Source organism: Nomascus leucogenys, chromosome 16, assembly GCF_006542625.1.
Source record: "Nomascus leucogenys isolate Asia chromosome 16, Asia_NLE_v1, whole genome shotgun sequence".
In the NCBI taxonomy this organism is placed as follows: Eukaryota; Metazoa; Chordata; class Mammalia; order Primates; family Hylobatidae; genus Nomascus; species Nomascus leucogenys.
This window is the reverse complement of record NC_044396.1, coordinates 71,911,645-71,938,378: the sequence shown is the minus strand read 5'-3', so window position 1 is coordinate 71,938,378 and position 26,734 is coordinate 71,911,645. Positions and strand designations below refer to the sequence as shown.

The window sequence follows — 26,734 nt, the reverse complement described above, 5'->3', positions numbered from 1 at the left end:
CAATGCAGTTTGGCCAAAAGCATCTTCTTAGAAGGGTTTTAGGGCTATATCTTAACAACAACACTGATAAAGATTCCTTTTGCATGTTTCTCTTAAATGATAAAATGTTACGTTAAACAATTTAAACAAGCTTTTTTTTTTTCCTCCTGCCAGGTTTGTCAGAGTTTTCAATATGCTAATGTGCTTTGTAAATTTTTAAGAGGGGGATAAAGTATGTGGCAGTTTAAAACTGCTTTGATCAGAGAACCTCAGGACAGATGTTTTGCTGGACCAGGGAGCTGTGTAATAATACAGTGATGGAAAGACTGCTCTAATGAACTCTGTAAAGCTCTATAACATAAGAAAACCACTGTGTACCTCTGAAGAAACTAAACATATAAATCATATGAAGTATTAGCTTATGAAATTGAAAAAACATATCAGGTAAAACATTGATCAGGGTATATACATTAAAGAGTTAATGAGTTGACAATGCCCAGAATGGTTATGTATGTACATCAACAAAGATAAACTAAAATCACTTAATTTCGCTGTACACTTGGCTAAACAAAACAAGGTCTTTAGTTGCAATGTAAATAAATTCATTGCTTTCCGCAAAAGAAATGCTCTTTAAGCCAAAGCATCATGCGAGTGAGTGCACACTCAGAACTGAAGCTTTGTGCCAAAAAAAATTTATACTAGGTACTTTATTGTGGAAATAAAGTATAAAATCCTTCCCCAGCCAAGAGTTCCATTAGAAAATGAAAAATTCAGCCTTGGCATGGATGCAAATGCTTGCTTTTTTATGATCCTTGCCAACATTCCTACTCTGAGTTGCTTTGGTGCTGTGCCTGCTGCAGTCCTGGGAAGGTAGAAGGGCTCTATCATGCACCACCTTAGCCAGCAGGGCTTCCATGGCTGCCCCAGAGCACAGGACCCCAGGGCCTGTGCCTCCCTGACATGAGTGAGGTGATCAAATCAAAAGGCGGAAGCAGCCCCTAATCATACCAGCGCTGATTACCTGGGCAGGCAGTAAAGGTGCTCTTTGCTTCCTTGAGCAATTTTCTGTTGCCCACTTATTTTTTCCAGCATGTAAACCAATGCCAGAGAGCTCATGCTGGAAATCAGAGAGGCGGAGATCCCAATCATCCTTATTGCTACTCTAGGAAAAGGCTGATGGAAGAGGATGAAAGTATTGAATAAATGAACAAGGGAATGATCTTTAGCTTTTAAGCCTTCTGCATCCTCTTATGGTTTCGGATAATCAAGACAGAAATATCCTCTTGTGAAACATTTCACAGACAATAGAACAAAGCTGTGCTATATAAAGGTATTTCAAAGCAGAAAACCTCAACATCCTCTTAAATAAAAACAATGTAAATAATATATAGATATACACACACAAGAAGTCTAGAAGAATATAAATCAAAATGTTAATGGCTACATTTTATAGGATGCCAATTACACACTTCAAATAAAGCTGCTTAAAAAATGTTAACAGTAGTCATCTCTGAGTTAGGGAAGATTAGAAGTAATTTTAATTTTTTCCTGCTTGCATATATTTTCCAAATTTTCTTGACTGTGTATGTGTCTTTTTTTCTTCTTTTTTTGTTTGAGACAGAGTCTCGCACTCTGTCACCCGGGTTGGGGTACATTGGTGAGATCTCAGCCCACTGCAACCTCTGCCTCCCAGGCTCAAGCAATTCTCCTGCCTCAGCCTCCTGATCAGCTGGGACTACAGGAATGAGCCACAATGCCTGGCTAATTTTCTGTATCTTTAGTAGAGACCGGGTTTCACCATGTTGGTCAGGCTGGTCTTGAACTCCTGACCTAAAGTGATCCACCTGCCTCAGCCTCCCAAGATGCTGGGATTACAGGCATGAGCCACCATACCTGGCACGTATATGTATCATTTTAGTACTAAAAAATATGTAAAAGTTATTTTCAAAAATCTTCTATAATTCATTCATTAATGAATTGTTGTTTGTATAGCTCTTTGTACTTTATCAAGGTTTCCACACATTTAATCCATAAAACAATGGGAAATAGTATGATTGTCATTTCAGAGAGGAGAAAACAGACTCTGAGATGCTATAAAACTTGTTCAAAGTCAACAAGCTAGTAACTAACAGGACCAAGATCTAGATCTCCAGATCTCTTCCAAAGTTCATGGCTTTTGTTTTCTTTTTCTCAATATTGGCTATGTCGTATGGTCTATTATGTGCTACTGGATACGTAAAGCCCACAGGAATACACCTTGCATAGAATAGAAGCATTGGAGTTCTTACACAAAGATTTAAACAAAGGGAAATACATAATTTTTCAAATTCAGTATTGGTTGAAGGGGAACATGTAAAACACCAGGGGAGGTTTGGAGACCAAACCTCCAAACACCAGGGAGGTAGGAAAACTTGCTCTCCTGGTTCCTGTATCATACATGCTTGGCTTCATTTTAACCCCATTCAGAAAGGGAAATGAAATTTGGCAAAAATGAAGCCAAAACACTTAGGGAGAAAAAGTACGCATGGCACCAAATAATGAAATTAAGCTAGAGGTATTTAGACACTGCTAAATGTTGTTTTGTTGTTGTTGTTTTGTTTTGTTTTAGAGACAGAGTCTCGCTTTGTCACCCAGGCTGGATTGCAGTGGTGCGATCTTGGCTGACTGCAACCTCTCCCTCCTGGGTTCAAGCGATTCTCCTGCCTCAGCCTCCTGAGTAGCTGGGATTACAGGTGTGTGCCACCATGCCCGGCTAATTTTTGTATTTTTAGTAGGGATAGGGTTTCGCCATGGTGGCCAGGCTACTCTTGAACTCCTGACCGCAAGTGATTTGCCTGCCTTGGCCTCCGAATGTGCTGGAATTACAGGTGTGAGCCACCGCACCTGGCTAGACACTTCTAAATGTTTATTAGAGGAGAGGGAAGACCCAGGGAAAGGTTAAAGACTTTGGAGAACAAGAAAGAGAGGGCAGAAATAGAAAAGGACACAAAATAAGACAGGTTTGGATCCCTAGTAAGAATCGTGGCCAATTTAGCATGAAGAACCCAAGACAGATACAAAAGAGGGTGAGAAAGACCCGTTAGTACCTTCATTCCTGCTGCCGCTGCAGGGCCACTGGGGTCTACAGCCTGGATGTGGCATGGCTTACTTCCTCGCACCACAAAACCCCAGCCAACCGCGTCACCAACAATCTAGAGAGGAAAACCACAATTAGCAAGCAGCCAACTGTCTCCTGCAATTTGCTTATTCTTCTGAGGGAGAGAAAACCAGCCCAGAATTAAGTATACACCGTGACATATGTTCCTCCGTTTCTCTCTTCCCTGCCAGGGGATTGGAACACTGCTTCTATCACAAACCCGGGCATCTCCCTGTAGAAAAGGTGGTAAAAAAAATCTAACCTGTTTGGCAGAAAGAAGATGCTCCCGTGAGGCCATGACTCAATAAACAACTGGAAGATTTTCTCTTTCTTAGGCTGTTATACAATTTAATGTCAGACTCCAGTAGAAGGTTTAGAAAAAGTCATAACGTGGTTGAAATTTCTCTCCAGATACAATTTCTACTCTAAGTTTGTTCTTTTCCCCAGTATCCAAATGATACACTCTTGATCCTGCAATGTCATTGAAGTCTAGCATAATTATTGAAATTACTAATGGTGGGAAATAAAGAGACTTGGCTTTCTTTTTTTTTTGAGACAGAGTCTTATTCTGTCACCCAGGCTGGAGTGCAGTAGTGCAATCTCAGCTCACTGCAACCCCACCTCCCGGATTCAAGAAATTCTCCTGCCTCAGCCTCCTGAGTAACTGGGATTACAGGCACGCAACACCACGCCTGGCTAATTTTGTGTATTTTTAGTAGAGACAGAGTTTCACCACGATGGTCAGGCTGGTCTCGAACTCCTGAGCTCAGGTGATCTGCCCAACTCAGCCTCCCAAAGTGCTGGGATTACAGGCATGAGCCACCATGCCCAGCCTAGCCTTGGCTTTCTAAAAACACAATATTCTCCATCAAGAGGGGAAAAAAGTGAAAAAGTACATAAAGTTCACAATGTATAAGTAGACTCTAATCCAAAAGTTGTTTGGAATTAGAGAAGGCCTTTTCTATAGAAATCATTATTAGAGCTGGCAGTTTAATTCCCTGGACAGCTCCTAGCTACCTCTTTCACACATGTCCCAACCAAAACACAGCTGAAACACATTCACAATCAATTACTAACAATGTTGGCATTTAAAGTAAAAATCAAAAATAAATACTTTCAAAATACAATCTACCCTCTCTTGAATGCTGGAGACTGAGGAAAAACAGGGAGGCAAATGAAAATTTTTGTGGAAATGCTCAAGATTTTCAGGCACTTCCATTACTTTACAGTTTGCTGTTATTTGTATGTTATACTCAATTTGACTTCTGAAGGTAGAGTTTATCTTTTCCTCTGGTACAGACATGTTATCAGTGCCTTTCTCCTATTAACTCCTCAGCATTCAGAATGTGAAGTAGCCCTCAGCAAACGTTTGCAGCGTGACTGAGTGTGGATAGAATTCTCCCCCAGCCTGAGGTAATGCCACTAAAGTTAGAAGATGAAGGAGGAGAAGTGTTCTGAAGAGGGTATGAACATGAATTCGAGGAGATTGACAGAAGGAGACACGGGAAGGGGAGTGGGTGCAGTGATGCTGAGAGGAGCACTTTCATTCCATTTGAAGAAATCCAATGCAGGCATTAGGAACCTAAAGGACCTCCAACAAGGGGCAGGGGGTCCAGAGCTGCTCACAGCAAGTCAGAGGCTTGTTTACCTCAAGGCATGCACACGTTGTCGAAGCACCCTGCCTACGGTAGAAAAATTTATCCCACAGTTTCCTTTCTCTACCTTAACACTCCCCTAATGTTTTAAATAATTTCTAGAATTAATTATAATGCAGAAGGGATTACTGGCATCATTTGCAGTTCCACTTGCCACAAAATCTAATAATAATTTAAATTACTAATGGTGGGAAATAAAATCTAAAATTATTAGATTTTAAGGCAAATGCAAGTGCAAATGATGCCAATCTTAAAATTTGCAATTAAATTAGAATAAGTGCATAATGGAAACCTTTTCTTTAACAAAGAACACATCAAAAAATTTTTAAAAGCTATATTAATAAGCTTTTAATAGTATAATAATTATGCTAAAAACAAAAAGAAAATTAGAAAAATAGTTTTCATTTCAGTCTATAAGCTACCCATTGACACATGGACACGGTGCAGAAAAATGGGCAGCATAGGAGAAAAAGGCCAGACCATCAGCCTACCGTGAATGTCTTCCTTGCATACGGAGCCCCGGGAGTAAGGAGTTCCTCAGAGGTGACAGGTCTCTTCAGCACTGTCAGACAAACACAATGTCAAGACATAAGCACTTCCAAGTTCTCCATCCATGCATTCAGCAGCTATTTATTGATATCTCGTAGGTGACCATCAGTGAGAAAAAGTGGCAAAGATCCCTGCCTCACAGTTTATATTTTAGCTGAGTGGAGACAGAAAATAGCAGCAAACATAAATAACCCTAAACCTACCTTACAAAGCTCAGGAAAAAAAGAAAAGGAAGGAAAGCAAGAGTGCCAGGGATGGGGATAAGGGGGCAGGTCAATTTTTTTTTTTTTTTTGAGATGGAGTTTCGCCCTTGTCGCCCAGGCTGGAGTGCAATGATGCGATCTCAGCTCACTGCAACCTCCGCCTCCTGGGTTCAAGCAATTCTCCCGCCTCAGCCTCCTGAGTAGCTGGGATTACAGGCGCCCAACACCACATCTGGCTAATTTTTGTATTTTTAATAGAGACAGGGTTTCACTATGTTGGCCAGGCTGGTCTTGAACTCATGACCTCAGGCAATCTGCCCTCCTCAGCCTCCCAAAGTGCTGGGATTACCAGCATAAGCCACCCAGCCTCACTTCCTTCTTAACACCTAGGACTGCATGTACCCACTGCTTTCTGCCCTGAGTAATAATGCTAGTACTCAACATGTGCTAGAGAGGCACCATGCGAGGTGAATATATTAACTCACTTAATCATCACAAGAATGAATGAGTTAGGATCATTGTTATCCCCATTTTATAAATGCAAAAACAACCTTAGAAAAGTTAAATTGATTGTGTCCAAGGTCCCAGAGCGAATGGGTGGCAGAAGTAGAATCAAACTCAGGCATTAGACACCAGCACCCACACTCTCAGCTACTGTGCCACACTCAGTCTGGGCCATGCTGTCCTGCAAGCAAAAGAAAGGGTCTAGAAGCTCAGGAAGATAGTGGCATGCTGTTTTCCTGAGACACCCGTTCACATCAGCTCACCGCTGTTGCCTACCAAGATGGCAGACAGCAGCCAATTCCTGACTTGTGGCTGCCTAAAACCCACCGATAATGAACCTCCTCATCCATCCTGTGCTCACTAAGAACTGGAGAGGGGCTGTTGTATCCTCCCCAAGTGGCCAGGGGGTCAGGGGACAGAGACCATTCTAATCCAGCTCTGTAGACATCGTGAACTTGAAGTGCCACAGAGAAACAGAAAAGGCCCCAGCCAAGGGGCCTAACCCGGTGAAATGGCATCCTCCGATCCCCTTTGCTAGTAACAGTCAGAGGTCAGGTACCAGTCCTGGAAAGAGTGTGCAGCAAACAAGGAAAGGCAGTGTGGGGCGAGCCTGATGATCTACCAGGCAGCTGGACTTTGCCCACCGGTTATATGCACCCTCTCAGTGAAAGGCAATCCAGTGCTTCTTGTTGAGGTGACAGGTTGCTGATCTTATCACCTTTGCTTTCACAAATCTCATAAAAGCAAAAATTAATTTATGTTCGCCAAACAAGAGGGAGTAGGTCAAATATCAAGATGGAAACAGAATCTCTCAGCAGATGGACGGGAGGTAAGAAAAGTGGTCAATATTTGAGGACTGAGATCTTTTTTATTCCCTGTCAGATAACTCTCTTTCCACTCCCCATAAACCCTCAGGGGGCTTATGAATTTGGATACATGAATCACACTGTACTATCTGGCAGCAGAGCTGACCATTCATTTTAATGCACTTCCCTTTATTATGTTGAAAAATATAGAAACTTTGAGGCCCAGGGAAAACTGTTTTCTTTTCATATCTTTGGAAGCTTATTTGCTTATCACAATGATACCGATAACATCAATATCTTTAGTACTGTTTTTTTGTGTCTGGCTTAGGGCATTTATATACAGTACTAAAAAAACATATCCTGGTGTATTTCAGATAATTAATTTTTAAATGCATCACTGTGAAGGCCTGATCATCTGCTTGAGAAAAAAAAAAATCACAGATGAACTCACTGGGTCTTGGGAATCCTCTTAAGAGTGAGACAGAAGCTTGTCAAACTATGGGTAAGAAGTGGGATTTAAAAACCACAACTCAGTCCTGACAGCTCTTGTCCTTGGAGACCCACGAAAGGAAACAAGAACTTTTTCTTCTGCCTGCATAACAGTAAACTCTTCCCTTTGACCCAGAGGCAAGGAGAAAGAGGAAACAATACTAACCGACCTCAGGGAACATGGATTTTGTTGCTAATTTCGGTAATTAACACTTTTTTCATACTCCATCATAAGCAATCAAAAACATGTAAAACGGTCGGGCGCGGTGGCTCACGCTTGTAATCCCAGCACTTTGGGAGGCCGAGGCGGGCGGATCACGAGGTCAGGAGATTGAGACCACGGTGAAACCCCGTCTCTATAAAAATACAAAAAATTAGCCGGGCGTGGTGGCGGGTGCCTGTAGTCCCAGCTACTCGGAGAGGCTGAGGCAGGAGAATGGCGTGAACCCGGGAGGCGGAGCTTGCAGTGAGCCGAGATTGCGCCACTGCACTCCAGCCTGGGCGACAGAGCGAGACTCCGTCTCAAAAAAAAAAAAACAAACAAACATGTAAAATGGTTATGGCACCACTGACCCTTTTACTGAAACTGAGATATTTTGCTTTTAACTTTGAGGATGCCTGTCAGATTTCTATGAAGGCTTCAAACATCCCATTTCTAAGAATTCAGTTCTCCTTTTTCATTCTACTTCAGCAGCAAGCTCCAGTAATTGAAAAACCCAGTACTCAATGACTCGTCAGCCAGGACAGTGTGGAAGCAAGTTTCTTCATTCACTTACAGGTTACATTTATTCCTGCCGCTAACACTCCAGAAGGCAGCCAAAAAAGAAAAAAAGTTAGATCAGGAAAAAGAGCCACCTTCCTAGATAATAGCATTAGATGACAGTTTTCTCTCAAAGCCTTTTGAACCGCATCAATTAGTCCTTATTCTTACTAACATGAAATGTTTTGTTTTTTTCCCCAAAGAGGTGGTGTTTTCATTGAGTTGGGGGGTATGACCTGTCATCTTTGTATCCCCAAGATCTGATGATGAGGAAACAACATGAACAAAAGAAACAGAGCCTCTTCCTCGAAGGTGACAAACTGAACTGGGGGTGGACCATGCCTTAAACAAATGGGTTTGAGAGCGTCTTCTGGCGGTTACTGTAGTGATGGACCACACATCCTCATCCTGGCAAGTGAGGACATTAGGTGGGTAAGGGATGGTGAGAAAGGGTAGTTTCAATGGATTACCAGTTCCTGGAGGGTTGATGAACTGATTGGGTGGAGGAAGGATTGTTTCTAAGTAGATATTCACCAACAATCTTTGTGCCTAGATTTTTTCCTGGAATATAAAGGCCATGGAGGTTGATGAGCAGATTTTGAAACCACAAGGCACCCAGGGTCAATTCCAGGGATAGTTGGGTTTGCACACATCCATGCTTCTTCCTTAAGGGTGTTGGGCCCCAACAGATCTTTGCATGGGCTGCATTCTGGGGAAGTGCTGTTTCCCCTGCTGTGAACACTGTCACACACTGCCCAAAACCCCCTTCAGGGCTCAGGGACTCCTCCCAGCTCCAAGAGTGCTAATGGCGACAGCCTCAGCTGTCTTGGGGACCATCTCTCTGAAGACAGCTGCTTTGCCCAAGGTCATGCCCTCCTCCCAGGGGCAGCCAATACCTAATAAGTGGCCAACATGTGGATCTAAAGGCCCAGCCTCCTCAACACAACTCCAGGCAACTTGGAAGGGCCATCCCAGCTTCAGAGGTCTTATTGGGTCAGTGATAGCCTTCACTGAGACTGGGCTACAACCCAATTTCTCCTTCAACCCAAATCTTCCTTCCCTTCCATTCAACACGTGTGGACCCCAAGAGCATGCTCTAACTTATTAGAACCCACACACTAGTCTCTCGCTATCTCAGATTCTGCTTCCCAGGGACCTGCCCAAGTCCCCACAATCTTAAGAGCGGGGCCACCTTTCGGGCACTCACCGGACTTGGGGTTGCAGAGCACGGGGGGGCTGCTGCTGAGGGTGGGGCTGCTGCTGAAGTAGCCGCTGCTGCCACAGCTGCTCATGCTGCTCCTCCTCACCGCAGATACGATCTTGATCTCCTTGCTGGGGCTCACTGTGTAGGCCAGAGAACACACACAGTCACCGAGGGGGTGGTCTCGGCTCACTAGAGCACATAGGCTTTCAACTGCAAGGTCCAGAGGGGCCAGGAGAAAGCACACTGGTCTTAGAGGCAGAAAAACAAGAACTTGAGGGGAAGCTCTGCCACTTACTTTATATTGTATTATTTTATTTTATTTTTGAGATGGAGTCTTGCCCTGTTGTGCAGGCTGGAGTACAATGACACAACCTGGGCTCACTGCAACCTCTGCCTCCTGGGTTCATGTGATTCTCTTGCCTCAGTAGCTGGGACCATAGGTGTCCGCCACCACGCCCGGCTAAACTTTGTACTTTTAGTAGAGATTTGTTCTCTGTCACCCCCTGATAATGGGTGGATAACTAGTCACTTTTGTGTGGTTACTGGTGTAAATGCCCACAGAAATTAATCTTATTCATCTTTGAAATGGATAGCTTTTCAAAGTTGTGATTTACAAAACTGAATAATTAAATGATATATAAAAACTACTTGTAAGGCCGGGCACGGTGGTTCACACCTGTAATCCCAGGACTTTGGGATGCCAAGGTGGGAGAATCACGAGGTCAGGAGTTCGAGACCAGCCTGGCCAACATAGTGAAACCCCATCTCTACTAAAAATACAAAAATGAGCCAGGCATGGTGACGCGTGCCTGTAGACCCAGCTACTCGGGAGGCTGAGGCAGGAGAGACTCTTGAACCCGGGAGGCAGAAGTTGTGGTGAGCCAAGATCGCTCCACTACACTGTAGCCTGGGCAACAGAGCGAGACTCTGTCTACACAAACAAACAAAAACTTGTATTTATTTATTTATTTTTAAATTTTTTGGACAGACGAGGTCTTGCTATATTGCCCAGCCTAGTCTCAAACTCCTGACCTCAAGTGATTCTCCCACCTCAGCCTCCCAAGTAGCTGAGATTATAGGTGGGTGCCACCATGCCAGGCAAGAATGGCTTATAAATGAAAAGTAAATAAGGCATGAGTGAGAGCCTAGAGGCCTTCTATAATTCAAATACATAATTTTATAAAACAGAGTCCTGGCATCTAAGTTGGCTGTTCAAGAAAAACTTAGGGTTTCAGAATTTTTTTCATACTTCTTGGTTATGAATAAGTAAAAATTCTACGCTCTGATAGAGAACAGAATTTCACAAAGTTGAGTCATGGCTCCACTATTTCTCAAAAGACAAACACTTGAGCTCCAATAAACACTGGGATGGCATACCTGACATAAAGCTGGTAGATTTCCGATTGTCATGGCTCTGCTTCCTCAGGCAGAAGGGACTGTCATGAGTTTCCTGGGAGGAGGGGGACTTTTCATTGAGCAGCTCCATCAGTCTTCGCCTCCGCCGGAAGTTCATTCTGAACTGGTAGAGAAGATTGCTGTCCACAAATGGGTGCTTGTTGGACACTGGGGAGAAAAAAAAACAATCCAATGAGGACTATCTGGCATCCTGGCCACTCAGCGATGCAGCCAAAGCACTGCAGGCAACAGCGGCAAAAGTCTCAAGAAAGACTTCTCTTCCACAGAGGCCACATGAGCTGCTGCCCATCCGCCCATGGCCCCAAGTTCTTTCCACGTGGCATGCACTAATTCCTCTGGGGAACTTTGCCTGACCTTGCTTTCAGTCTGAGTTCTATTCTTCCTAGTGTTCTCCTGGCTCCTGTGCTGCCTCCACCAAAGCACTGATAACACTGCACCCACACTGTCTGCCCCTTCTCTTTCCCTCTAAACTCTAAGCTTGTTGGGGCAGTGATCATGGCTTCACTTACTCATGTGTCCCCAGTGCCCAGCAGAGAGCTTGTCTCATAGCCACACTCGATTCTTTTTTTTTTTTTTGAGATGGTGTCTCGCTCTGTCACCCAGGCTGGAGTGCAATGGCATGATCTCGGCTCACTGCAACCTCCGCCTCCCAGGTTCAAGCGATTCTCCTGCCTCAGCCTCCCGAGTAGCTGGGATTACAGGTGCCCACCACCACACCTGGCTAATTTTTGTATTTTCGTAGAGACGGGGTTGCACGATGTTGGCCAGGCTGGTCGCGAACTCCTGACCTCAACTGATCCACACTCCTCAGCCTCCCAAAGTGCTGGGATTACAGGCGTGAGCCACCACGCCCGGCCCCTCAATTCATTTTTAAAAACTTTTTATTTTGAGGCCGGGTGTGGTGGCTCACGCTTGTAATCCCAGCACTTAAGGAAGTCAAGATGGGTGGATCACTTGAGGTCAGGAGTTTGAGACCAGCCTGGCCAACATGGTGAATCCTCGTCTCTACTAAAAATATAAAAATTAGCCAGGGGTGGTGGCATGCACCTGTAATCCCAGCTATTCGGGAGGCTGAGGCATAAGAATCACTTGAATCCGGGAGGAAGACGTTGCAGTGAGCTGAGATTGCACCACTGCACTCCAGCCTGGGCAACAGGGCAAGACTCTGTCTCAGAAAAAAACCAAAATAACTTCTTATTTTGAAATAATTATAGACTTACAGAGAGTTGCAAAGAAAATACAGAGACCACACACTGTATGATTCCATTCAGATGGAATGTCCAAAACAGAGACATTTCTAGAGACAGAAGTATACTGGTGGTTGCCAGGGGCTGGAGGGGGGCCTTGGGGTTGGTTTGGGAGGGGTATTAGCTACAGCACACGATTTCTTTTTGAGGTGATGAAAATGTTCTAAAATTGCCTGTTGTGGTGATTGCAAAACTCTGTAAATATGCTAAGAACCGCTCAATTGTACACTTTAATGAATTGCTTGGTATGTGAACTATATCTTAATAAAGCTGTTAAAAAAAATCGACAAAGAGTACAGAGAGTTCCTGGGTACCCTTCACCCAGATTTCCCCAATGGTAACCCCTTACAGAAATAACTATAGTATAATATCAAACCAGAATGTTGACATTGGTACAGTCTACAGCCCTTATTCAGATGTCACCAGCTTTTATGTGCACTCATTTGTGTGTGTGAGTGTGCATGTGTGTGCAGGAGCACATATAGTTCAATGCGGTTTTATCACGCATAGAGATTTCTGTAACCACCACGACAATCATGACAAAGGAACTCTCTCCCTGTGTTTCCCCTCTATGGCCTCCTTCACTGAGTTCCTGATGCCTCACAACCACCTTTGCTCTCCATCTCTATAATGTTATCACTTTGAGAACATTATGTAAGTGGAATCATACTGTCTGTTGCCACTTATGTTTGGTGTTTAATGCATAAATAAATGGTTACCCAATAACAAAGCCTACTTAGTCCCTAAGGAAATCTATACTTTATTTATTTACTAATTTATTTCGAGATAGAGATTCACTCTGTTGCCCAGGCTGGAGTGCAGTGGCACAATCATAGCTCACTGCAGCCTCGAACTCCTGGGCTCGAGCGATCCTCCTGCCTCAGCCTCCCGAGTAGCTAGGGCTACAGGCACACACCACTGTGCCCAGCCAAAATCCACACTTTAGAGTGATATAATCATGCCAATGTGTCAACTTGAAGTCAGTAATAACAAAAGCTAGCCCTCATAGCTCTTATATCCTATAAACCCAGCATGACCTTCAGTAAGTGTCTTATATGTTCTAATTCCTTTAATTATAACAATAGCTTGGGTTATAGGTACCATTATTTTATTTCCTTTTTTTTTTTGAGAGAGAGTTTCACTCTTGTTATCCAGGCTGGAGTGCAATGGCACAATCTTGGCTCACCGTAACCTCCACCTCTCGGGTTCAAGCGATTCTCTTGCCTCAGGCTCCCAAGTAGCTGGGATTACAGGCATGCGCCACCCTAATTTTGTATTTTGAGCAGAGACGGCGTTTCTCCATGTTGGCCAGGCTGGTTTCAAACTCCCAACCTCAAGTGATCCGCCTACCTTGACCTCCCAAAGTGCTGGGATTACAGGCGTGAGCCACCGCGCCTGGCCTATTTTATTTTTTACTTTTTTTCCTGTTCTTGATGAGGAAACTGAAGTCCAAAGGTATTAGGAAGTCACCCAAAGAAGACACAGTAAATGGCAGAGGTAGAAATATAATACAGTATCTGATTCCAGAGTCCAAGTTCCAAACCACTGCTCTTACTGCTTCTGTGAGAAACAATTCCTTCTCTAGATCATCATAAAAATCAAAACCATGTCCTATAAAACTGCTCATGTATGACTATTAGTCTGAATGTACACCCAATTCTATACCATTTATGTCTTAGAAATCCATTGAGATTTATTTATTGCCTGAATTTTATACTTTGAGTTCATGATTCTTGGAGCTATAGTGCAGGTGGTACATCAGGCCCCAAAAGCCATGTTCCTGGGTCATTTCTGTCCGTCTGCAGAGTCATCAAGAACTCTGCAAACTGGTCACCATCATGCAGAAGTCTCATGCAACTTTCCCCCAAAAGCAAAAAACTTGAATAGATGACATAAAAACAGAAGACACACAAATATCTAATTAGCGCATGAAAAGAGGCTCAATCTCATTAGTCAATAAGGAAATACACATTAAAACCCCACAATGAGGCCAGGTGCGGTGGCTCATGCCTGTAATTCCAGCACTTTTGGAGGCCGAGGCAGGCGAATCACTTGAGGTCAGGAGTTTGAGACCAGCGTGGCCAGGATGTTGAAACCCAGCCTCTGCTAAAAATACAAAAATTAGCCAGGCATGGCGCGTGCCTTTAGTTCCAGCTACTCAGGAGGCTGAGCTAGGAGGATCGCTTGAGCCTGGGAGGTGGAGGTTGCAGTGAGCCAAGATCACTCCATTGCACTCCAGCCTGGGTGACAGAGCAAGACTCCACCATTTTTTTGTTGTTTGATCATCCATCCATTTATTCAACTACCACGTATTGAGTTAGATTGACTATATACCAGGTACTTTTCTTGCCCAATGTTTTAGGAAAAAAATGGTAAAAACAGAAGTTAAATAAAAAATTTGATCCTGACAACTTTTTTTGGATTGTAAAATTCAAAGTCTTATAAACCACTAGGAAAATAATATAGATAATAAAAACCCATTAAGAATCATACTAATGCCTTTATCAATCATGCTAACTGGTTCAACAGTCTCTTGCCATTTCACAAACAGCATCACATCCTCTCTAGGTCAACATCAACAAATGCAATCTAGAGTTGTAACTATATTTATTATCCACATATGTTAATGAACAATTCTTCTGGTCACATAAATATCAAGTCTTACAATGTGGGTCCCTACTAAGGGAGCACCGTGCCAGCATTTAATCTAATAATCCATACGGGTATTCCACAGTTTTTAAATGGTGATATTCACTTTGGCCAAATGAATAATGTTGGCCTCAAAGACAAGTATAGTTAATTCAGTGGTATTTCTACATGTTCTTAATAAATAATCTGGACAGGTGTGGTGGCTCACACCTGTCATGCCAGCACATTGGGAGGCCAAGGTGGGAGGATAGCATGAGGCCAGGAATTCAAGACCAGCCTGGGCAACATATTCTGTCTCTAAAAATAAAATGAAATTAAAATATTAGCCAGGCATGGTGGAGCATGCCTATAGTCCCAGCTACTCAGGAGACTGAGGCAGGAGGATCACTTGATCCCAGGAAGTTGAGGCTGCAGTGAGCCGTGATCACACCATTACATTCTAGCCTGGGCAACAGAGTGAGATCCTGTCTCAATCAACCAATCAGTCATCAGTGAATGCTCATGCATGTAATTCCTGCACTTTGGGAGGTTGAAATGGGAGGATCGCTTGAGGCCAGGCATTTAAGACCAGCTTGTGAAACATAGTGAGACTCTGTCTCAAAAAATAAAATATAAAATATAATAAAATCGTAAATAAACCACCCATTCTTGGATTCAGGAGAGGCTCACCTAATGCAACCTGGACCAAAAAATAAGCCAATCACACTTTGATATGATAACTACCGATGTGCCTCTCTTGTGTATAGTCAAATTTTTACATAAATTCACTACATCACTATACTCAGTAATGCTATAATAAAATTTTGTAGGTAAGTTATTTCTGGCAACCTTCTGAGTTTATTGAGATTTTTTAAAAAATCCTCAAGTTGTCTTTGGCAACAGTATCTTAAAATTATAACCTGCAAATATATAGCTCTGTATACATTTATTAAGACCTACTGTTTTCTCTTTGCACAGTGAATTACATAAAATATTGGCTCTGTATAAATAAATCCAGAAAAGCAGTCTAAATCCAAAAAAAAATCTATAACAGACTTCAAAGTACTTTGAGATTATTTTTAAATGAAATAGAAATTTGACTGCTGACCTAATTATGTATCTCCTCCAGCTTTAATTACTGACCCAGTGTTTAATTTACACCCAGTCTCCATCTTATACCTCCCCACCTCTATACCACCTATAACTAACAGGGCAAACATACTATCTAAGATCAAATACAAAAGTCAACTTTAAATAGTCCTGCCTCATCACATTCTCTCCCCAATAGAACAGGTGACCTCAAACATGAGGAAATCAGATAACATGAGGGCCAGATGAGCTAGTCAACTATAAGTGTTCAGCATAATGCCAAATACATTGTAAGCACTCAATAAATTATACATTTATTATTTTACAACCACTGTTGTTTTTTACTGTTATCATCATCTATTGATGATATGCTGATATTTGGCCTAGGAGAATTCAGTTTTATGGGATATAATATTTAATGCCCCACCTCAATTTTCAAGGATGGATTTGGATCTGAGTGTCTCAGGAGCAGCCACCCTCCCTGAAATGAAGGTCGCCACGTGTTTATTCACCTAGCTGTGTGGCTGGCACAGATGGAGTGGAGTTCCCCTCTCAGCATACAAAAGTGACAACTGTATGTATCACTTGCATTGTTGCCAATAAATTATTAATATTTTGCCTTTTTTCTGTCTCTCATTAAAAGTTTAATGATATAAACAGTTTAATGATATAAACATTGAGTTTCATACATTTGCTTTGTGTGTGAGTAAAGTTTTAGGTTTAATATATATAATCACAGCTTCAAAAGCTGAAGGAGTGCAGGTAGACAGCCATATTATGGCATCAATAAATCACATGTGACATCCATTCATTTATTTGACAAACTGAGCACCTACTAAGTATCATACTCCATCCCAGCTACTGATCTTAACATTGTGATTGAAATATGACACCTTCATCTGCTCATCTCTTTATGCTCACCAATACCAAAGCCTGCTAAAAGAGACATCATTTCACACAAAAACAAAGCTATTAAATTGGAACTTTATTGACAATTTTTATGCTGAATAACTTCTAGGAATTTCTTTATTTTTTCTTTTTCTTTTCTTTCTTTCTTTTTTTTTTTTTTTTTTGAGACAGAGGAGCCTTGCTCCATCACCCAGGCTGGAGTGCAGTGGCATGATCCTGGCCCACTGCAACCTCTGCCTCCTGGGTTCAAGCGACTCTCCTGCCTTAGTCCCCTGAGTAGCTGGGATTATAGGCACCTGCCACCATGCCTGGCTAATTTTTATATTTTTAGTGGAGACAGGGTTTCACCATGTTGGCCAGGCTGGTCTCGAACTCCTGACCTCAGGTGATCCACTTGCCTCAGCCTCCCAAAGTACTGGGATTACAGGCATGAGCCACCGTGCCCGGCCTACTTTTAGAAAATTTATCATGCAATGAAAAGTACAAGTTTTAGAGCCAGATATCTTCAGTTTCAATCCTAGCTCTGCCACATTTACTATCTGAGTATTTGGGCAACTTGTTCAATCTTTTGAATATATTCTATGCGAAGGAAAAATGAGATAATTTATGTAAGGGATGTGGCACGGCATCTGACATATAGTGTTGTAAGCATTCTTCATTTTAGACTTCTAAAGATTGACTTCGCACTTTGCTCATTTAAGTTCCTATGCAGAACTCATTTCCTCTATCTTTTCTGCCTTTTTTCTTTTTTTAATTTACTACTTATTCTGAAATTCTAATTCTTTTAACTTTTTTTTTCTTTTTTCTTTTCTTTTTTTTTTTTTTTGAGACGGAGTTTCACCCTGTCGCCCAGGCTGGAGTGCAGTGGAGCAATCTCGGCTCACTGCAAGCTCCGCCTCCCAGGTTCACGCCATTCTCCTGCCTCAGCCTCTCCAAGTAGCTGGGACTACAGGCGCCCGCCACCACGCCCGGCTAATTTTTTGTATTTTTATAGAGACGGGGTTTCACCGTGGTCTCAATCTCCTGACCTCGTGATCCGCCCACCTCGGCCTCCCAAAGTGCTGGGATTACAAGAGTGAGCCACCGCGCCTGGCCCTATTTTTTTTTTTTTTTTTTTTTTGAGACAGTCTCGCTCTGTTGCCCAGGCTGGAGTGCACTGGTGCAAGCTCGGCTCACTGCAACCTCAACCCGCTGAGTTCAAGCAATTCTCCTGCCTCAGCCTCCCAAGTAGCTGAGACTACAGGCGTGCACCACCGTGCCCAGCCAATTTTTTGTATTTTTAGTACAGACAGGGTTTCACTATATTGGCCAGGCTGGTCTTAAACTCCTGACCTCGTGATTTGCCCACCTTAGCCTCCCAAAGTACTGGCATTACAGGTGTGAGCCACATGCCTGGCCTAACTTTCTTTAAAGAACACATTGCCCTTCTCTGAGCAGTTTGTTACCTTTTTATCTACGAAAAACATATGAAATAATAACCAGATATACAGCTAAAGTTTACTGAGTGCACCACTGGAAGATATTCAAACTTGAGAAGTTGACAGAAAGCAAAAAATAAAGCAGTGCATTAAGACACAGTAAGGTTTGGGAAGTAACTAGATTATGAAAGTCAAAGATCGTTTTTATAGTCATAAATTATATAAGTAGAGGCTCAAGAATTAACAACAGCTAAATGATATAGAGTTTATATTCCAGAGGGAGAAAAGTTGATTTTTTTTAGTACACTTTTTTTGAGACAGTCTTGCTCTGTCATCCAGAGTGGTACAATTTTGGCTCACTGCAACTTCCGCCTCTAGGGTTCAAGCGATTGCCCTGCCTCTTCCTCCCAAGTAGCTGGGATTACAGGCATGAGCCACCACACCTAGCCTGATTTTTTTTTAATTTTTCTTTTTTTTTCGAGATGGAGTTTTTGCTCCGTTGCCCAGGCTGAAGTGCAATGGTGCAATCTCGGCTCACTGCAACCTCCACCTCCTGCGTCAGCCTCCCGAGTAGCTGGGATTACAGGCGCCTGACACCACGCCCTGCTAATTTTTGTATTTTTAGTAGAGATAGGGTTTCACCATGTTAGCCAGGCTGATCTCGAACTCCTGACCTCAGGTAATCTACCTGCCTCAGTCTCCCAAAGTGCTAGGATTACAGGTGTGAGCCACCGCACCCAGCCTCAGCCTGATTTTTTTCTACACATTAACATGTAATTCTCCATACTGAATATAAAAATCTTCGCTACATAAACAACTTACTTTTTGTTAAACACAGAAAAAAAATAATCCATGATATGGAAAAAAAAATAAAGAGAAGGAAGAAAAAAGCATGGGGAACAGTTTGTTTATGCCTGTAAGTTTTAAATTTGTTCCAATTCTACATTTCTCAGATCCCAGTGATATACATGACCTTCATATTACAGTAAATGTAATACTTACCATTTGATAAATTTCATTTTTTGCTCCTTGGAACTATTTATCTGTAAACAGGACAAAGATTCAAAGAGGCAGTGTTCAACATCTACATTCAATATCTAATGTTCCAGTTGTGATCTTACCAGTTGTAATTGACAATTTGTTACTCGTCCAATTGATAATTTCTGGGACTTTCCAAGCCTTCCCTTTTGCTTTGGTAGAATTCTCTAGGGGCTTGTCTTGACTTCGTATTAAATGGGATTTAAACTAGGAAGAAAAGCAGACGTAGTCAGAAAGCTAGAGCCACATAAATACAACAGGATCTCTGTTTAGGAAGGTTGGAACTCTAGAAGCACTCAATTCACTATTTGGTCAAAGAAAAACAGATCCCTATACACTGTTAGGTTTAACTGCAGAAATCATGAGGGAAATGTCATGTAGTTTACCAAAATAATAAAGTGACATGGTACAGATACAGTCTTCTTTTTGTGGATAATGTGACTACATTTTCCTTCCTTATGTATTATTAGGATGATTCTAGCAGACAAAGAAATAATAGAAGCTGATTACTTAAAAGGGGGAAAATTGGCTTCCATTTAACTCATGCATGTAGTCCAAGGATGAATATAAAAATGTATCATCTTGAATTCTACAGGTTCTCCTGAATATAAAAATATTTTAGCTGGGCGCAGTGGCTCACGCCTGTAATCTCAGCACTTTGGGAGGCCGAGGCGGGTGGGTCACCTGGGGTCAGGGGTTCGAGACTAGCCTGGCCAATATGGTGAAACCCTGTCTCTAGTAAAAACATAAAAATTAGCCAGGCGTGATGGCGCGCACCTGTAATTCCAGCTACTTGGGAGACTGAGGCACGAGAATCACTTGAACCTAGGAAGCAGAGGTTGTAGTGAGCTGAGATCATGCCACTGCACTCCAGCCTGGGCATAGAGTGAGACTCTGTCTCAAAAAAAAAAAAAAAAAAAAAAATTTAGTCTACTTATCTAGTTGGAAGGAGGAAGGTCACATACTTTCATTCATCCTTGAAATGCTTGCTCATAAACGATAAAACACAAAAGGCACCATGAAGCATGTGAACTGAATCCAGCACTATGATAGCAGCATATAGGGAATGTGCAGACATCAACTGTGCCCCGGATGACACATCATCAAAAATTTTTAAAAGGTGGTCTTGGACTTACGGTCACATAAACAACTTAGTGGACTGAAAACAGACTTAAACAGAGAGGGAATAAAGATGATGATTATCCTACTGAGGAAGAAGAAGGTCAGCAAGATGGGGCTAACTGCAAACCGGTGTCAAAGTTACAGAGGTCATCAAGATCACCTTAAAGACATAAGACCCTCACTAGCTGCCAGCTCACTGCTTCACCAAGTGCACAAGGTTGGCTGGGGCTTCTGTGAAGGATCATTTTTTTGGTCACCAAGGATGGCACTCTATCCAACCATTCACTCCTTTTCCTCTTATTTTCTTAGCTACTACTGATCTCTGTATCTTTTCCTAAAAGAGTCACCTAGCCCTGATAGACATTGCTCAAGATCACTGATAAACTGCAAGGATAAATGGATGGTAGACCTATTCCTTAGATTTGGTGTTTCTAGAAGGTGAGTAAATTCTGCATAAAAAAGTACTGTGGTTTCCCTGCCAGCAAGGCTTAAGCTTTAACTTCTTTCACACATCCAGGGATAGATTTGCAGTATTTTGTCTTCTGGGTCCTGCTAGATCACAGTCCGACAGAGTCCAAACATCTGATATCATTTAGTATGTTTCATAATTTAAAAATGGTCAAGACTGAAGAAATATTCATAACATGCTTTTTAATCATGCATTTGTAGAAAAACCTTATTTAAGAATTAGTTACAATAGAAAAGTTAAAGCTATTTTTTTTTTTAAGAAAATCTGACTGGAGGCTATTAACCTTAGTACACTTATGCAGGAACAGAAAACCAAATACCTCATGTTCTCACTTGTAAATGGGAGCTAAATGATAGGAACTTATGAATGCAAAGAAGGAAACAACAGCCAAGCCAAGCGTGGTGGCTCATGCCTGTAATCTCACCACTTTGGGAAGCTGAGGCAGGCAGACCACTTGAGGCCAGGAGCTCGAGACCAGCTGGCCAACTCAGCAAAACCCCATCTCCATTAAAAATAGAAAAAAATTAGCCAGGTGTGGTGGCACATGCCTGCAATCCCAGCTACTTGGGAGGCTGAAGCACAAGAATTGCTTGAACCCGGGAGGCGGAGGTTGCAGTGAGCCGAGATTGTGCCACTGCACTCCAGCCTGGGCAACAGAGCGAGACACTGTTTCAAAAAACAACAAAAAAAGACCAGGCCCTGGGGCCTACATGAGGGGGTAAGGTGGGAGGAGGAGAGGAGAAGAAAAGATAACTATTGGGCATTAGGCTTAATATCCTGGGTGATGAAATAATATGTACAATAACCCCCCGTGACACATTTACTTACATAACAAACCTTTGCATGTACTCCCAAACCAAGAATAAAAGATTAAAAAAAAAAAAATAGAAAGAAAGAAAAGAAAACCTGAGCTGTACTGAAGGCCATCTCAACCATCTCAAGGCATCCTAAATGGAAGCAGTAGTTGAAGGAGCCCTATTTCCTAAAGCAGCAAAAGTCCTTGAATCGACTTTTCAAAACAGTAAGCAATTGTTTTTAAGTGCCTACTCCATAAAAACGGTGCTAGCTGCTTGGGATACAAAACTCTCCAAAAGGCAATAACAACAGTGAGTCAGAGGACTAAAATAATTACTTCCTTAGCACTGACAACATTAAGAAGAGGATATGAAAGCAGGAAATTGATTGTAGGACATAAAGTCCTATTAACTGATATTACTGAAACAAAATACTTCACGTTCACAAGGTTATAACCCACTTGCACTTATTTAATTGATTGAAGGGAGGCAAGAGGATGGAAAAGAGGTAAAAGGATTCAAAGTAACTTTAGCAAAGATAGAAAACCAAACATGACACTGTGATTGTCTGAGTGCTGCAGCTTCTGTGTCTTATTGCCAGAAATGTAAAGGCAATAAACAGATGGAAAGTCAAACTGTGTTTTATTCTTCGGTATGTATCGTTAAACGACAGCTGGGGTGGCCAGGCACCGTGGCTCATGCCCGTAATCCCAGCACTTTGGGAGGCTGAGGGGGGCGGATCACGAGGTCAGGAGACTGAGACCATCCTGGTTAACACGATGAAACCCCGTCTCTACTAAAAATACAAAAAATTAGCTGGGCGTTGTGGCGGGCGCCTGTAGTCCCAGCTACTCGGGAGGCTGAGGCAGGAGAATGGCGTGAACCTGGGAGGCGGAGCTTGCAGTGAGCCGAGATTGCGCCACTGCACTCCAGCCTGGGCGACAGAGTGAGACTCCGTCTCAAAAAAAAAACTAAATAAACAAATAAAAATAATAGCTGGGTACATTCCAAAGACTAGAAAGAAGCTCTACTGTTAGTGATAACATGCAGAGCAAGAGGTAGGATTTTCAAAGATAATCTTGTTTATCAGAGACTAGAGTGTACTGTAAGTGCAGAGAAGCCTAAAAACAAAATTATTTCGTCTGGCAAATGGAATATCTCAGATACACAATACAACAAAAGAAATCTGTAACTCTATTCTAGATCTTTTGAAATTATTGGCACAAACCCAAAGGCCCGATCAAAGTATTTCATTGTTGATTTACTTAACAAGCATGTAACAGCAGAGAGTATGTATAAGATACTGTTTAAGACCAGCAATGGACGAGGTCATCAAATACATTAAGCTCCACCCACTCAGGCATCCGATAATGAGAATGTAGATGATAAAAATAATGGTAATTATCAGCTATCATTTACTGAGTGATAGCCTGTGCACGGCCCTGTGCCAAGCACATTACAGGTTTATATCATTTACTTCTCACAACAGTACTATGAGAGAGTTATTATATTCCCATATATATTATATTCCCATATTATGATTCCCAGTTTACAGATAAGGAAACTGTGGCTTAGACAAGGCAAACTTGCCCAAGTATCTCAGAGTCACTAACAAGAAGATCCAAGAGAGAAGTGCTGACAGACTCACTCCAGGTCTCACCCCTGAACCTCCACACTAGACTGTCTCCCATTTCAAGGCCTGATCACGGAAACGAGGAGGCAGACAAGTTGCAAAACAAGAGAGTGGAGTCTGCTTTGCCCACATTTATTCCTGTTTCCAGGTTACAGAAGGTCATTTGGCTGGAAATGTTTTCCATAAAATTCTTAACCAATGGCCCGGCACGGTGGCTCCTGCCTGTAATCCTAATACTTTAGGAGGCCAAGGCAGGAGGGTCACTTGAGCCTATGAGTTTGACACTAACCTGAGCAACATAGTAAGACCTTGTCTCTATTTATTTAAAATAATTTTTAAAAAAATATTCACCACCATAAAATGCTAATTACTTTGGAATTGCTTACCAAAAGAATGTGGCAGCCAGGCACAATGGCTCATATCTGTAATCCTAGCACTTCGGGAGTCCAAGGCAGGCAGATTACTTGAGCTCAGGAGTTTGAGACTAGCCTGGGCAACATGGTAAAGCCCCATCTCTATTTAAAAAAAAAAAAAAAAGAAAGAAAAAAGAAAAGAAAAGAAAAGGATATGGCTATAGCACAGAAAACATTGCTCTGACCTCAGATAGCCCAGGGTTGAATCCCAGTTTCACTATTTACTTAATTACTTAACTGCTCTGAATTTTAGTTTTCTTCATCTATAAAATGAATTGGAGGAACAATGAAACAACATATGTAAAAGGTCTAGTAGGCTGGACACGGTGGTTCACGCCTGTAATCTCAGCACATTGGGGACCCGAGGCAGGCAGTTCACTTGAGGTCAGGAATTCAAGATCAGCCTGTCCAAAATGGTGAAACCCCATCTCTACTAAAAATACAAAAATTAGCTGGGCATGGTGGTACACACCTGTAATCCCAGCTACTCGGGAGGCTGAGGCAGGAGAATCACTTGAACCCAGGAGGCAGGGGTTACAGTGAACCAAGATCGCACCACTGCACTCCAGCATGGGCAAAAGAGCAAGACTCTATCTCAAAAAAAATTTGTAAAATAAAATTTGGACCTGGGCAAGATGGCCAAACAGGAACAGCTCTGGTCTGCAGCTCCCAGTGAGATCAACGCAGAAGGTGGGTGATTTCTGCATTTCCAACTGAGGTACCCAGTTCATCTCACTGGGACTGGTTAGTCAGTGGGTGTAGCCCATGGAGGGCGAGCAGAAGCAGAGTGGGACGTTGCCTCACCCAGGAAACACAAGGGGTCAGGGAACTCCCTTCCTTAGCCAAGGGAAGCCATAAGGGACTCTGCCATGAGGAACAGTGCATTCCAGCCCAGATACAATGCTTTTCCCACAGTCTTCACAACCCGCAGACCAGGAGATTCCCTCAGGTGCCTACACCACCAGGGCCCTGGGTTTCAAGCACAAAACTGGGCAGCCATTTGGGCAGGCACTGAGCTAGCTGCAGGAGTTTTTTTTCATACCCCAGTGGCACCTAGAACACCAGCAAGACAGAACTGTTCACTCCCCTGGAAAGCAGGCTGAAGCCAGGGAGACAAGTGGTCTAGCTCAGCAGTTCCCAACCCAACGGAGCCCAGCAAGCTAAGATCTACTGGCTTTAAATTCTCACTGCCAGCACGGCAGTTAGAGATCGACCTGGGACTCTTAAGCTTGGTGGGGGGAAGGGTGTCTGCCATTACTGAGGCTTGAGTAGGTGGTTTTCCCCTCACAGTGTAAACAAGGCCACCAAGAAGTTTGAACTGGGCAGAGCCCAGCACAGCTGTGCAAACCCATTGTAGCCAGGCTGCCTCTCTAGAGGTAGTGCATCTCTGAAAGAAAGGCAGCAGCCCCAGTCAGGGACTTATAGATAAAACTTCCCTCTCCCTGGGACAGAGCACCTGGGGGCAGGGGCGGCTGTGGGCGCAGCTTCAGCAGACTTAAACGTTCCTGCCTGCCAGCTCTAAAGACAGCACTGGATCTCCCAGCACAGCACTCGAGCTCTGCTAAGGGACAGACTGCCTCCTCAAGTGGGTCCCTGAACCCCGTGCCTCCTGACTGGGAGACATATCCCAGCAGGGGTCAACAGACATCTCATACAGGAGAGCTCTGGTTGGCATCTGGCAGGTGCCCCTCTGGGACAAAGCTTCCAGTGGAAAGAACAGGCAGCAACCTTTGCTGTTCTGCAGCCTCCACTGGTGATACCCAGGCAAACAGGGTCTGGAGTAGACCTCCAGCAAACTCCAGCAGAGCTACAGCAAAGGGGTCTGACTTAGAAGGAAAACTAACAAACAGAGAGGAATAGCATCAACATCAACAAAAAGGACATCCACACAAAAACTCTATCCGAAGGTCACCAACATCAAAGACCAAAGGTAGATAAATCCACGAAGATGAGGAAAAACCAGCACAAAAAGACTGAAAATTCCAAAAACCAGAATGCCCCTTCTCCTCCAAAGGATCACAACTCCTCGCCAGCAAGGGAACAAAACTGGATGGAGAATGAGTTTGACGAATTGACAGAAGTAGGCTTCAGAAGATGGATAATAATAAACTCCTCTGAGCTAAAGGAACATGTTCTGACCCAATGAAAGAAGCTAAGAACCTTGAAAAAAATGTTAGAGGAATTGCTAACTAGAATAACCAGTTTCGAGAAGAAGATATATAACCTGGTAAAGGGGAAAAATCACAGCATGAGAACTTTGTGAAGCATACACAAGTATCAGTAGCTGAATCGATCAAGCAAAAGAAAGGATATCAGAGATTGAAGATCAACTTAATGGAATAAAGCATGAAGACAAGATTAGAGAAAAAAAGAATGAAAAGGAACAAACATAGCCTCCAAGAAATATGGGACTATGTGAAAAGACCAAACCTATGTTTGATTGGTGTACCTGAAAGTGACAGGGAGAATGGAACCAAGTGAGAAAACACTCTTCAGGATATTATCCGGGAGAACTTCCCCAACCTACCAAGACAGGCCAACATTCAAATTCAGGTAACACGAGAACACAATAAAGATACTCCTCGAGAAGAGCAACCCCAAGACACATAATCGTCAGATTCACCAAGGTTGAAATGAAGGAAAAAATATTAAGGGCAGCCAGAGAGAAAGGTAGGGTTACTCACAAAAAGAAGCCCATCACACTAAGAGCAGATCTCTCAGAAGAAACTCTACAAGCCAGAAAAGATTGGTGGCCAAAATTCAACATTCTTAAAGAAAAGAATTTTCAACCCAGAATTTCATATCCAGGCCAAACTATGCTTCATAAGTGAAGGTGAAATAAAATCCTTTACAGACAAGCAAACGCTGAGAGATTTTGTCACCACGAGGCCTGCCCTAAAAGAGCTCCTGAAGGAAGCACTAAATATGGAAAGGAACAACCAGTACGAGCCACTGCAAACACATACCAAATTGTAAAGACCATTGACACTATGAAGAAACTGCATCAACTAACAGGCAAAATAACCAGCTAGCATCATAATGACAGGATCAAATTGATACATAACAATATTAACCTTAAATGTTAACAGGCTAAATGCCCCAATTAAAAGATACAGACTGGCAAATTGGATAAAGAGCCAAGACCCATCAGTGTGCTGTATTCAGGAGACCCATCTCATGTGCAAAGACACACATAGGCTCAAAATAAAGGGATGGAGGAATATTTACCAAGCAAATGGAAAGCAAAAAAAAAAAAAAAAAAAAAGAGCAAGG

General features: G+C 42.7%; 1 protein-coding gene across 1 annotated transcript in view; it reads right to left on the bottom strand.

Moving 5' to 3' along the window:
• Positions 1 to 26,734, bottom strand: part of DEPTOR (DEP domain containing MTOR interacting protein) — a 182,408-nt gene that overhangs the window by 42,980 nt on the left and 112,694 nt on the right. Inside the window, exons 5-8 of the mRNA XM_030795119.1 lie at positions 10,663 to 10,848; positions 9,289 to 9,423; positions 5,262 to 5,332; positions 3,066 to 3,170 (exon numbers count right to left, since the gene is read on the bottom strand). Of these exons, the coding sequence (XP_030650979.1) occupies positions 3,066 to 3,170; positions 5,262 to 5,332; positions 9,289 to 9,423; positions 10,663 to 10,848 (497 nt within the window). The remainder of the gene's footprint in view (positions 1 to 3,065; positions 3,171 to 5,261; positions 5,333 to 9,288; positions 9,424 to 10,662; positions 10,849 to 26,734) is intronic.